The 13,113-nt window shown below is 34.4% G+C and overlaps 1 protein-coding gene across 1 annotated transcript in view; it reads right to left on the bottom strand.

Annotated features, from left to right (window-relative positions):
* The window catches only part of LOC129281491 (kielin/chordin-like protein), a 45,447-nt gene extending 32,647 nt beyond the window's left edge, over window positions 1-12,800 (bottom strand). The window contains exons 1-9 of the mRNA XM_064113452.1: window positions 12,694-12,800; window positions 10,503-10,601; window positions 9,343-9,444; window positions 6,303-6,404; window positions 5,407-5,550; window positions 4,045-4,146; window positions 2,148-2,249; window positions 1,461-1,553; window positions 797-973 (exon numbers count right to left, since the gene is read on the bottom strand). Coding sequence (XP_063969522.1) covers window positions 797-973; window positions 1,461-1,553; window positions 2,148-2,249; window positions 4,045-4,146; window positions 5,407-5,550; window positions 6,303-6,404; window positions 9,343-9,444; window positions 10,503-10,601; window positions 12,694-12,733 — 961 coding nt within the window. The 5' untranslated portion in view covers window positions 12,734-12,800. The remainder of the gene's footprint in view (window positions 1-796; window positions 974-1,460; window positions 1,554-2,147; window positions 2,250-4,044; window positions 4,147-5,406; window positions 5,551-6,302; window positions 6,405-9,342; window positions 9,445-10,502; window positions 10,602-12,693) is intronic.
* Between the last annotated feature and the right edge of the window lie 313 nt (window positions 12,801-13,113).

Below are 13,113 nucleotides of genomic sequence, written 5' to 3'. Positions count from 1 at the left end.
CTTGATTGATTGTTCAATTACTTATTGATTATTTGCGTGATAGATTAAATCATTGAATGAATCATAGGAATTGACTAAAAAGATAAACATAATACCTGATTCAGAATGACTAGATTCCCTTTGGATTTTGGCGCAAACTTATTTTGGAACCCCCAACAAAAACTTTCTGTGCTCGCTCAAGCATGAACAAAAGTTATTTTTTTAATGGCTTTTGAAAGATAAGACTTCAAAGCATCTATTAACATCAAAATACATACATCATAATTTGAAACAAAAAAAATAATAGGCTTTTCAAAACTTTTTTTTTTTTTTATACGCACTGTATATTACAAATTTACCAGAAATAGATTTTATCCACAGCAAATTATTGATTTACATGTTGATGCAAGAATCAAACCATCAATCGATTGTAAATTTGCAATGAAATGCATCACTTTCAATTGAATTTTGGACCTGAAATTGACTTGCGATCGATTGCAAATTTCTTGCAACTCCCCAAAAGCGATCTAAAATAATGCAGCATAACAACCCTTACTTAAACAAAGCAGCTGATATGGATAGCTATTTCAAAACAGGGATGAATGGCAGATAGATTGATACTAAACAATAAAGATAGATGAATCTTACAGGTCAAGAATCATTTTCTTTCTTTTGGAGCTCATTGAAATATGCCACAAAATGAATTTTTTTTATATTGTTAATTGAGTTTTATGTACATCTTTTGACCTGAAATATAAAATAACCTTGATCTATTGACCCAAGTGCTGATACTTGATAGCATGGATGATAAACTCACTGGTTTTGCAGTGGCAGGACTGACATCCACTGATGGGATCTACTGCATAACCAAAGTGGCAAGCTTCAAGACAGTTCAGCTCAGGACACACAACACTATTAGAGATTTCAATCTCTTTGGATTCATTCCAGATGGGGACAGCAGTCAGGTCGGAGAGAACATGAAGCGTGTACGAATCTGTGAGCCAAAATAAATTTCATCAATATCATATTATGATATAATTCATATATGCTCTTCCAAAGGACTTGGGTATGATTTCCCTAGCATTATAGTTCTAACATCTCTTTCCAGCCTACAGTGTAATCAAGTAAATGAATCCTGCAAGATCACCAATTAACTCACATGGGTTCAGTGCAGCAGGATATTGAGGTGCTCCTGCATAAATGCTGCTTAGGTGAAGCAAATCTCTAGGCTCTTTAAATTGGCTACATAATGACAACAATGACATCACTGTTTGGAAAAGTAACCAAAATCTATATTTTGGGGTTAATCTGAACTTGTGTTACAGGTGCATGTTAACAAATTGAAAAGAAATGTGATTGTTGCCAATTTGAAGAGTGAATACCGATCACATTACACCTTAGAAAAACTGCGTTCCTCTATTGACACTCTAAACTGCATGGATTGAATGGGATTGAACTAAATAAAAAAAAAATTGACTTACTTGGAAGCTTGCACTTGCAGATCTCGCACCGACAAGGGCAGGTGGCTAGTCCAAAAGGACAGGTCAATGGGCAGGTTTGAAGATCAGGGCAGTCTTTGAAAAAGAACAGAATGTACAACAAAAATTGAGTTTATACATTGATGGATGGATGGATGGACGGATGGATGGATGGATGGCTAGATTTGATCAATTGATTGATAGATTGATTGATTGTCTGACTGATTGATTAATTGATTGATTGATTTGAAAAATACACTAAGAATTTGATGTCTAAAATGAACAAGTCAAATGAAAATAGAATTATTACATTTTCAGTTTAATTGATAAATTGGGGCTGTACACTATCAGTTATATTATGTTTTACTTTACACTTTTACATTGTACATCCGATATGACAAAAAAATATTTTGTTGACAAAAATCACTCCACTGATTCCTTGAAATGTGTAATAATTTTTCAGCCTAGATTTCATGATTTCACAATGAGGTTTATGTAAATGAACCAGATCCATATACAAATTCATGATGACATTGTTACCTCTAATTGAAATCATTCCTTGCTGAAACTACCCACCTCAGCTTTAATATTGTTTTTGTCACCGCAAACCAAACCTCAATATGGATATGAAAACATGACCAAAGACTATATGGTTGAACAAAGGAAGAAAAGAAAGAATGCCTGCCTTACCTTTAGCTTTCTTGCACAGGCATTGTTCACACCCAAACTTATCCGTTGAATAACCCAGTTCACACTCAAGATCACAATAAGATGGAAGTGGGTCACATACACCTGTTAGAAGACAAGAAAGATAATCATTGCTATCTATGAGTTGCAAGCCATTGGTCAATTCATCAAATTGTTAGGACAATTTTTTAGGAAATGCAAAGGCGATGAAGTACCTGACAAAACTCTTTTGGTAGATTGGAAAATAAACATTAAAAAAGATAGTTTCGATAAGTTTGTTACCTCAATAGACACATAATTCATCCTTTTCAGAAGACAGAAATAAAGGATCAAGGAATTAATTCAATAACATTACATCAACAACATTATAATACCACTGTGAACAGGCATCACTTAATATGTAAAACAAAATTATATAATTGTTAAGAACAGGATAATTTCAGGACACAATTTACACAGGTATAAAAACAACAAGCAGAAAACTAAACTTGTATCTCAATACCTTTTTAAATCACAACTTATCGCAAACACATTGGGCAAGTATTTACATAGCCTTTCATGATTCTGTGATATGTTAAAAAAAACGTTAATAATTGAATTACATATATAGTAATCAGGTACATGAATTTGAGATTATAAAAACTTATAAGAGAAATATGGGAAAAACCAAAAAGCTACAAGGAGCTTGAAAGGGGTTATTCCCAATTAAAGAATACGATTGCAGAAATACATATACATAACTTGATAAAATAACATACAAATAAAGCGTAAATAAACTTAACTGTAACTTGCCCAAGAAAACTCCTAAACACCCCCCCCCCCTTACATGAACAAAATCGACCTATCTTCCAACTAATATGTAGATAAAATGTGGTATTTTAATTTTCTTTTGAATGCCGATAAAAATGAGTATTGCTTGATCTCAGTGGGAAGTGAATGCCAGACGTCGGGGCCCCTGTGTCTTATTGATTTAGATGTTAACAAAGTTCGCGGATTTATTAAATGGTAATTTTCTGAGCCTCTTGTGTTATACGAATGAATTTGGTAATTACATATGAACATAGAATTGAATTGGGAAGGCAATATTTTATTTTTCAATCTAAACATGAAAAGTGCTGTCTGGATGGTATTTATATCCGCAACTTTTAGTAATCCAAGCTCTTTAAAAATTGGGTCGGTGTGGGCTAGATAATGAGACCCTGTACACAACCTTACAGCTCTCTTTTGTAATTTGAACAGCATATCTATATGTTTGGAATAACAATTTCCCCAGACAATAATTCCATATGACAATGAAGACAAGATAAATGAGTTGTACAATAAAATCATCGCCTTAGTGGGAAGGTAGAATTTAAGCTTAGACATGATACCAAGCGTACGTGATACATAAAGTTTAACACATTAACAAATGTTCAACCACAAACCCGATGAACACACGCTTCCATATATATATATAATACACAAGGATGTACATTTTTAATATTCCTCTAATCAAGATTGAAGGTAATGATAGTAATGATATCAATGATGTGACTTAAAGCACCAAACCCAATAAGGCACCTTAAAAAATGAATAAATAGGTCTTGAGAAGATTTTTTAATACATGATGAACAATAAGTGTCAATGAGAAAAATTAATGATGATATCATTAATCTATGTGCCCAAACCTCTATGTATAATGCTCAAGGCACATAAAGATAATACTAAAATGTAAACAAATAGGTTTTTAGATCTTTTAAAACATGATGAATGGTGAACATGAATGATGAAATCATTAATCTATGTGCCAAATCCACTTGGTAGAGTGTTTAAGGTTCATAGAAATTTAAGACGTAAGTAAAAAGGCTTTGAGAAGAATTTGAAGATCTACATGTATGAATGATGAACAATAGTGATTCACCTGGATGTTTACATGCACATTTTGGACAGCCATGTTGATCTGAGGCCAGTCCATATGGACATCTAGATTTGAGTCTGCAACTGACCATAGATGGACACGCATCTTCAAAAGAAATAAAAGCAACAATGAAAAAATACTTAATAAGAGCTCATTTCTTTACCACATCTATTAAAGTTGGATCATATTAAACAAGTTCCTTGATAACAATTCTTGCCATACATTCCAAATGATAATTTTTTACAAAGGAAAATCATAAGAGGTACATCTTCAAAAGAAGTGGAAGATGAAATAAAACTTGCTTTCAGCTGATTAATTTACCACACCAATATTCAAAAGTAAAATAAAGAGGTTGGCCGGATCAAAGAAAGTTCAGTAGCCTTTATCCTTGTCTTACAAATCCAAATAACATCCACTGATTCAAGAAAACTATAAAACAGAAATGTGTTGGCAGGCTCAAATATAAAATGCCAATATTCATGTTCATATATTGGAATGGAAAGAAGTTCCATCATTAATAAAATGCGAATTAGAATAATACAATGAAAGATTATGTGACATAAACACAATCTAACAAATAATTTCCAAGGTTGATTTTTTTGTAACACAAGATTTTCCTTCATTAAAAATTGCCTATGATTTCAAATTTTCAGAATTACATATATTCAAAAAACCTAAAAATCACCTCCTCACCAAAATAATGTTCAAAAATGGAATTAATGTTATTGATTTTATTAACAATCTGCTTTTAGAACTTCATACATCCAAGTTATTCCATAACAAAGATATTTGCACACACAAAAACCTGCAACAATTACCCCAGGATGGATTTTGTCTAAGATGTAGAGTTTTAGGGCTAGGGATGCAGTAGGGTTTTATATTAGGTTTAGAGTAGGGTATAATGTTGAATCCAGGGTTGAAATTAGTGGAATTCATAGCAAAGCAATTGTTGCCAGATCATATTTCCTGGAATCTCCTAGAAAGAAGAAGCATCCAAACCTTAGTTATGCATTTAATACTCAATTGAATGATAGGAGTATCATACATCTACAATGCTTGTATTTGTCTTTAATATACTTTTCCTTCTACCTCTTCTTTTTCCTCTTTCTATTTCGCCCCCTTTTCAAACTTTCCATGTATTCACTACTTGAAAAATCATATCCATTAAGAATGAAAGCTTGACTCTTGCGCCTTGGCGCCAAGTGATGACGACGGTTTCCCGCCCATTCAGACGGGCTGAAGAAGCATCAAGAATCAGATGTGAAACTGTTCTCCATTTTATAAAAGTACATGTATCTCTAGATGAATAGATTGATTTGTTTTATCCTAATTTAAAGCTCAATTAGGCAAATAAAATGTGTATACCTGATTGATTCATACACTGACATATCTCACATCCATGTTGGTCTGTTCTGTAGCCATGATCACATGTTAAGTCACATGACTGGGTAGAGAGAGCCACACAATCCTTGGGCTTGGTGTCAGGTGCAAGGATTAACCCACTGGCAACTGTTAAATTCATCACAAAAACAAATTAGAAAGGAAAGGAATGTGATAATATATCAAATATTGGATGAAGTACATGATTTGTATACCCGAGCAAATAAGTACCCAACACACTCTCTCTCTACGAACAGATCCTTGTAATAACTGCAAGTCTACCTTAGATATAGGCCTACATAATAACTTTGGGCCATGCAACATAAAATATACTGTCAATCAAATAAACAGCTAAAGCATACATGCTTAACAAGGCTATCGTACACAAAATCATGTAATGAGTATGAATTTGTTAATTGTAAATTAGCACACTCTGTGTATCTGGTACACAGCATTGAAGGTATAAAGAAAATACAGCCAGATACAATAAACTTATTAACCCCATATATATTCTTGAAATAAAGTGGAACTAATATAAATTGAAATGGATTTTTTAAAATAAGACCAACAGCAATTTCAGCAGCCTCATTGGTAGCTGTTTATTTGATGATAGAGGCCTTTAAAAAATAAAATAAAACTGGAAATGAATAGATGAGGGACAAATGAGCATTCCAGAATTTTAACTTTCACACATTAGAATTGGGAAAAACCATGTATAGTCAAAGTTTGAACTCATTTTACATAAATATTCTTTGGAATCTACAACCTACTATCATGAGGTTATTATGTAATCTAAAGGTGAGCTGACTTAGCTCTTCATTTTAACAAAACATTATTGGGTTTGCAATATGATACAAGAGGCAATGGGTACAAATTCCTACCTGGCATTTTACAAGAGCATATCTCACAGCCAAGGTGATCTGTTGCTAGGCCAAAGGCACAATGCATCATGGGAGAGAGGCAGGTGTCATTACATGCTGATTCTGTTTAAAAGAAAGTTATTTTGTCAAATGTTCAAATGTAAAGTTACTTTATCATTTTTTTAAATAAAAGTAAATGAACTGTATTACAAGGAGTTTTATAAAGTCTTCTGCAGAATGAATAAAAGAAATGTCCAATATACGTAAACTAATGTCACTCACAAAGGCTTATTGAACTTCTTATTTAAGCAATGATCAATTTTAAGAATTCTGTATCAAAATGATATCTGTAGTACTACACAAAGTGATTGTTGGCAGTGAGAAAATCCTTTGAGAAATGCAAAACTTGCAAATGATAACATAAATTGATGAAACATGGCCCCCCGCCCAGTAAGGATAAGATTATTGGGAATAAGATAATCACAAAAATATGTTGCTGCCTGGAATCTCAAATGCTCTTTAAAAATATATTTATATCATGTTTTGGGGCATAAAAGATATTGACAGATACACCTCATACACACCAATGCCAGGGCTCGACACTAGCGGCGGTCCGACGGTCCCAGACCGGTAAAAATCACTGTCGGGCCAGTAGATTTTCAGAAATAGGAAGATTTACTGGTCCGACATGACCAGTAAAAAATGTCATTTTCGGGCCAGTAATTTTTCCAAAAATAGCAAGATTTAAGGGTCCGACATGACCACTAATAAAATCCACTGTTGGGCCAATAACTTTTCCAGAAATTGTCAAATTCACTGCAAACTATTTCCCCCCGTTAAAATCTGTCATTCACACACAGAATACACACACTAGAGTAGCATACAGTGTACATGTAGCCAGCCACACAACCCACGTGGTAAATTCTCTACTGGCTGCGCGAACGAAGCTTGGCTAAACTCTGGCAGAAATTTCTCACAGAACTGTAAAAATTCACGGTTCATACTCATGAAAGGCTCTTATAATGTCCATATTTCCTTAAAATTTGAGTAACTCTGTCATTTGTAAGCAGTAAAAGGAGAAATTTTCACTTCTGTTTTGGTTCAAACAGATCGGGTTTCGGGTGATATCTTCTGAATACATAATAGCCCCACATATGCATTTATGTGTGTGTTGATATACTTGGTTTCTGACTTTCTTTCGTAGTTATTTTAATTGAGCCAAAAAGAAACTGATAAATTATTTGATGATAGTTTTAGCTTTCTTCCTCTGTTTTCTTCCTATCTTTCTTTCCTTCTTTCTTTTCAATCTTTCTTTGTTTCTTCCCTCTTTTCTTTCATTTTTTTTGTTACTGTCTTACTTTTTTAATTTCCCTTTTTTCTTTAATTTGTTCTTTCTTTCCTTTTAAAAATATTTTTCTCAATTTCTTTTTTCCCTCCCTCCCTCCCTCCCTCCCTCCCTCCCTCCCTCCCTCCCTCCCTCCCTCCCTCCCTCCCTCCCTCCCTCCCTCCCTCCCTCCCTCCCTCCCTCCCTCCCTCCCTCCCTCCCTCCCTCCCTCCCTCCCTCCCTCCCTCCCTCCCTCCCTCCCTCCCTCCCTCCCTCCCTCCCTCCCTCCCTCCCTCCCTCCCTCCCTCCCTCCCTCCCTCCCTCCCTCCCTCCCTCCCTCCCTCCCTCCCTCCCTCCCTCCCTCCCTCCCTCCCTCCCTCCCTCCCTCCCTCCCTCCCTCCCTCCCTCCCTCCCTCCCTCCCTCCCTCCCTCCCTCCCTCCCTCCCTCCCTCCCTCCCTCCCTCCTTCCTTCCTTCCTTCCTTCCTTCCTTCCTTCCTTTTTGATATTTTTCTTTCTTTAATTCTTGAGTCCATCCATCCTATATTCATCTCTTCTCTCATTCCTTTCTTTCCTTCTTTTTACCCTTTTCTTTCCTTCATTCTTTGTTACTTTTTTTGTTTCTTTCTTCCTTCCATCCATCATTTATTTACCCTTTCTTGTTGTTATTTATTTCTTCCTTCTTCCAACCCTTTCTCTCTTTCTTACATTCATTCCTTCCTTTCTTATATATGTCTTGTTCTTTCCTTTTTCCCTTTGTTAAATCTATCCTTTTACCTTTCCTTTCTTTTTTTGACTGCTTGCTTCCTTTCTCTCCTTTATTCTTTCATTCCTTCCTTTCTTTGTCTCTCAGTCTTTCTTTTTTTCTTCCTTTCATCTATTCTTTTCTCTTTTTTTTTTATATTGCTTGCTTCTTTCCTTCCCTTCCTTTATTTCTTTCCTTCTATCTATCATTTTACCTTTCCTTTATTTCTTCCTTAATTCCTTCTTTCAATCCTTCCTTCCTCTCTTTCTTTATTTTGACCTTCTTTCTTTCCTTTACTACTTACTGGATTTGTTCTTTCTTTCTGTATTGCTTGCTTCATTTCTTTCCTTCATTTCTTTTTTTCTTTTCTTTCTTTCTTTCTTTCTTTCTTTATTTTCGTTCCTTCTTTTTTCCTTCCTTCCTTTCCTTCTTTAGTTCTTTTTTTTTTCCTTCCTTCACATCTATCCTTTCTTTACCTTTTCTTTTTTTCTTCCTTCCTTCCTTTCTTTTTTTCTTTCTTTCTTCGTTTCTGTCTTGCTTTCTTTTTGTCCTTCATTTTATTTGGGGGGGGGGGACGAAAGGCTAGAAAAATAAACTTGCGCCTTTTTTAAATGTTTTCTTTATTTTTTGGGACCAGTAGATTTTAAGTTCGGACCAGTAAAAATTTGAAAAACTGGGTATCTACTGGTCCGACATGAATAGGTTGGACCAGTAGAAAAAATGGGTTAGTGTGGAGCCCTGCCAATGCTAACTTGGTACCCATTTCCCGGGACCCATTTATGCAAAATTGAGGTGTGGCCCTTTATTTAATAAAGAAATTAATCATTCATGATGAATATCTAGACTAAACAGTGGTTATCAATTAATTAGATTGTACATTTTTAGCTTCCAATATTTCAACTCACCATAGACATCAAAAGATAAAATAAAAGCATATGAATATTACACCTACATGTACTTAATAGCAATCATTTCTTTTCTTCTTAATTCTTACTTTGTATTTTGCACATGCAGATATCACATCCATGAACATCAGTTGCATATCCATCATTGCATGTCAAAGGGCAGTTGAATGGTGTGATCTGCTGGCAATACACTGTAATAAAAAACAAACAAGGGAGACAAATACACTCAGAAAAACAAATGAAATTGGAATGCCTCTGGCAGCCTTGCCTGCATTATGCAAATTCAATAGAGCAACAGTGCTGACATTGAAAAGAATTGAGATGAATAAGGTTTCAAAAGAGAGAGAAAAAAATTAATCTAATAAAAAAACTACCTTTGTTGACTTCAAACAATCCTTTATCTTGACTTAGAAGTTGTCATTCATTTCATATCATTTATGATCAGTAACAACCATCTTGCATAAATTTCATTTAGTTTAATCAAATGGGTTTTTTAATGATGAACAAATATCAATTCTTATCTAAGTAAATTCATCTGAAATGACCTTTGACCATGACACAGCAACTTGAAATTATATTCATTTAATTTTTTTGTATGTGTACTATATAAAAAGAATACTAACTAACGATTTCAAGATTATCTTTAAATTTCAAATTCTCAAATTTTGGTTGATTTCTTAAGGTAGATATCAGTTTACTGAACTCCAAATTACCTTTTACCTTTATCCAGTGACCTAAAAGTAAATTCAACTATTTTTTTGTTTTTGTATGTATTTTTTTAGTCAAAATGTAACTTATCCATACTGTACACTGTCATTTTATATTGTTATTAAACTTGTTTTGTAATATGTGTATGAGATGGTTATACTAAATAAAAACGTTGAATTCAACTATTTGCAGGTAGTTGATGATGAAAATTAAAAATATGTTGATGCCAAAGTTCATTGACCCCAAAAGACTTTTGATCTTATAATCCTATGACCTGAAACTCATGCTCTATAATCAGGGATACCTCATTATCTTTAGGTTCAAAGTTTTATAAAATAGATCTTTCTACTGTCAAAGTTATGTCAATTCAAAAACTTATTCTTGGTTACTATTTACATGTTGAGGACACCATCACCACCACCGCCTTCAGAAAAATGACACTCTGACTTTCTACTAAAACCAAAAACAAAATGGAAAACTCAGAAAATAAAATATGAACAAAAATGGTTATAAACTATTTCAAGAGAAAAGATGAACTTACCATTTTCTTTACAAGTGCAGATCTTACATCCAGTTTTATCAATGTCATATCCATATTTACACTTGGTTACACAAGAAAGAGGAGGGCACAAACGCTGGTCTGGAATGAATTTTTACGAACAGAAAAAATATACCCACATTATTTTTTTTTTCATAAAATAACTCATAGCATTTTTGTTTAGAGAGTCAAAAGGGGCCTTTTGTTTGTTAATCTTATCAAAAATCTTATCAAGAATCAGACAATAGCTGAAGTAAAAAGATTTGGGGAGACATAAAATTTTATTTCATGCCTGTATTATTTTCTTACTTAAAAGAATCAAACTTTGTTAAGCACCAGCAATGAAAACATGATTTTTTTTTCTACCCTTACACTCCACTATGGAACAAATGTTACAATGTTTGAAATTCACATTCAACATATGCACATATAGGTGATGAAGTTTTGAACATTCTACTTTTATCTATCAATGCAGAAACAGAAAAGCAAACGATCATGGAATTTGTTAAAAAAATCAGGTTATTTTTTTCTTAGAAATGATTTTTTTTAACCAGTCATCACACTCGAACAATACAAGATAAAATTATTGCAATTAATGCAAACTGCATAATTCATGCCAAACTATTTTTCAATATCATTAATGACAAGATTCCTCAACACCCTAATTCCTACATATAAAAAGTGTTTGATATCCCTGCAAAATAATCTCTGACTATATTGAAAATTAAATGGTTAATATCGAAAAACAATATCTCATGATAACCATTGTAATGGCCGGTTGTTTGGATTTTACTCCAGACAGAAATCTCAAAACTACACTTTCAAACCTATTCTCACTTTTTTTCTTACTTATTAAGATCATAATGCTACCTACTGCACATACGCCCGGGGGGGCCCCTCACATTGACGAGTGGATACCATGCGCGACCAAAAAAACATGTAAAAAGGATGTCTTTTTCAAGATAGGGCACGTTACGTACGTAACATGATAAGGGTGTCAAAAACACAAAAATAATGAAAAAGGGTAATTCACTAGGAAAGTTACGTGTTTAGGGTCAAATTTGCGGGGATGATAAAACAAAATTAAAATATTTTATAAAGGATGTCCTTTCTGCCCCAACACTGCGTGTCTAGAGTCCTATTTGCGCGAGGTGTAGAAGATGGGGTCGTATTAAACCAAATGATGTGTATAAAGGTAAAACCGATGACCGAAGGACCCGTGACATAACAATGAAATATTCCTATACTTGTTTTGGGGTTCATTTCAGGAAAAATTTGCCAAGAGTATCGTTTTGTTTCCAATACTTGTTAAGGGTAGGGTTTCATATGCCAATACTTTTCGAGATCCTATGGTCGCGCATGGTATCCACTCGTCAGTGGAAGTGGCCCCCCCCCCCCCCCCCCCGGGCACATACGTCACATGAACTGGGATCTTTAACAATGTTTGTTCACAATTAAAGTATTTTTTATTTTATCTTATTATGTTTTATGATTATTTCTGTAGCCAATTGATCAATTATCATCTTCAGAGATACTAGTTATTATAAACTGTGAGAACTGCTAAAGGGTCTCTTGCAATGCAGGCACTGCAAAGCTTGAATAAATGAATGAATATATGATAGGGCGTTGTCAGGCTAGACCAAAGAATCCTTCATCAGGCGATTGTTCGAGATCACGTTGAATTTCTCTCCTACTTTTCTGACCTTTGAGCCTACAGTGATCTGTATCAGTTTGTTTGCAATCCTTCAATAATCATTGTATAATAAAAGTGTGATGATAAGTTCATCATTATATTAAGAAAATATTATGTTCTGGGGAGCAGGTTTATGAATTTTTCACAATTATAATAAAAGGATTTCATGAACCGAACTGTTGACAAGCAAATTTTTAAGCCTGGAGCCAAGGCTAATAGTTGATCGATTGCGCAGCACTCGTCTACAACGACATGAACTCCGCAGATAAAGAGACAACAAAATGGCTTTTAAATTCATATTCCGCTTGAGTATTATTGTACATTTTTTCACATTGTCAGGCTCTCCACCGCCTTTAGCAAACAACAAAATTATTGAGTGTAGTAAAGACATTATGCTACCATGCATACTGTATGGAGAGACCCAAGAAGTAATACATAACCAGGACATGGCACATTATATTATGGAAGTCTTGCTACCAAATGAATGGGCTAATGAACTACCTTTGAAGGATATTGTACTGAAGAGTGGCGAACTTCCCATTTTTGCTGGTATAACGTTGAAATATGATTACATTCAAGAGGAGGACAGCGGAAGATGGGAAGTGAATTACCTGTCTTCCCGACAAAATCCTAATACTACCAAACTAAGGATCACAGTTCTGGTCAAGAATGTTACATCAACTGACCAATTTTGGTCATATTGGGAGTTTTTTTTCAATGGAACAATCTATAAAACAAAACAAGTTATGATGTTCAAGCTACAAAAGAATGCTACACCACCATCCAACGCATTAACAACATTGGCAAGTGCACTGGAGGACATATTGATAGAAACCACATCTTCATCAAGCACTGTGTCAAACGACTATTCCACTGGTGCACCAGACAGTCCATGCCCAACACCTCCACATAATTCTCAAG

Source organism: Lytechinus pictus, chromosome 18, assembly GCF_037042905.1.
Source record: "Lytechinus pictus isolate F3 Inbred chromosome 18, Lp3.0, whole genome shotgun sequence".
Lineage (NCBI taxonomy): Eukaryota > Metazoa > Echinodermata > Echinoidea > Temnopleuroida > Toxopneustidae > Lytechinus > Lytechinus pictus.
The sequence above is the reverse complement of the archived record's forward strand: the minus strand, read 5'-3'. Positions and strand labels throughout refer to the sequence as shown.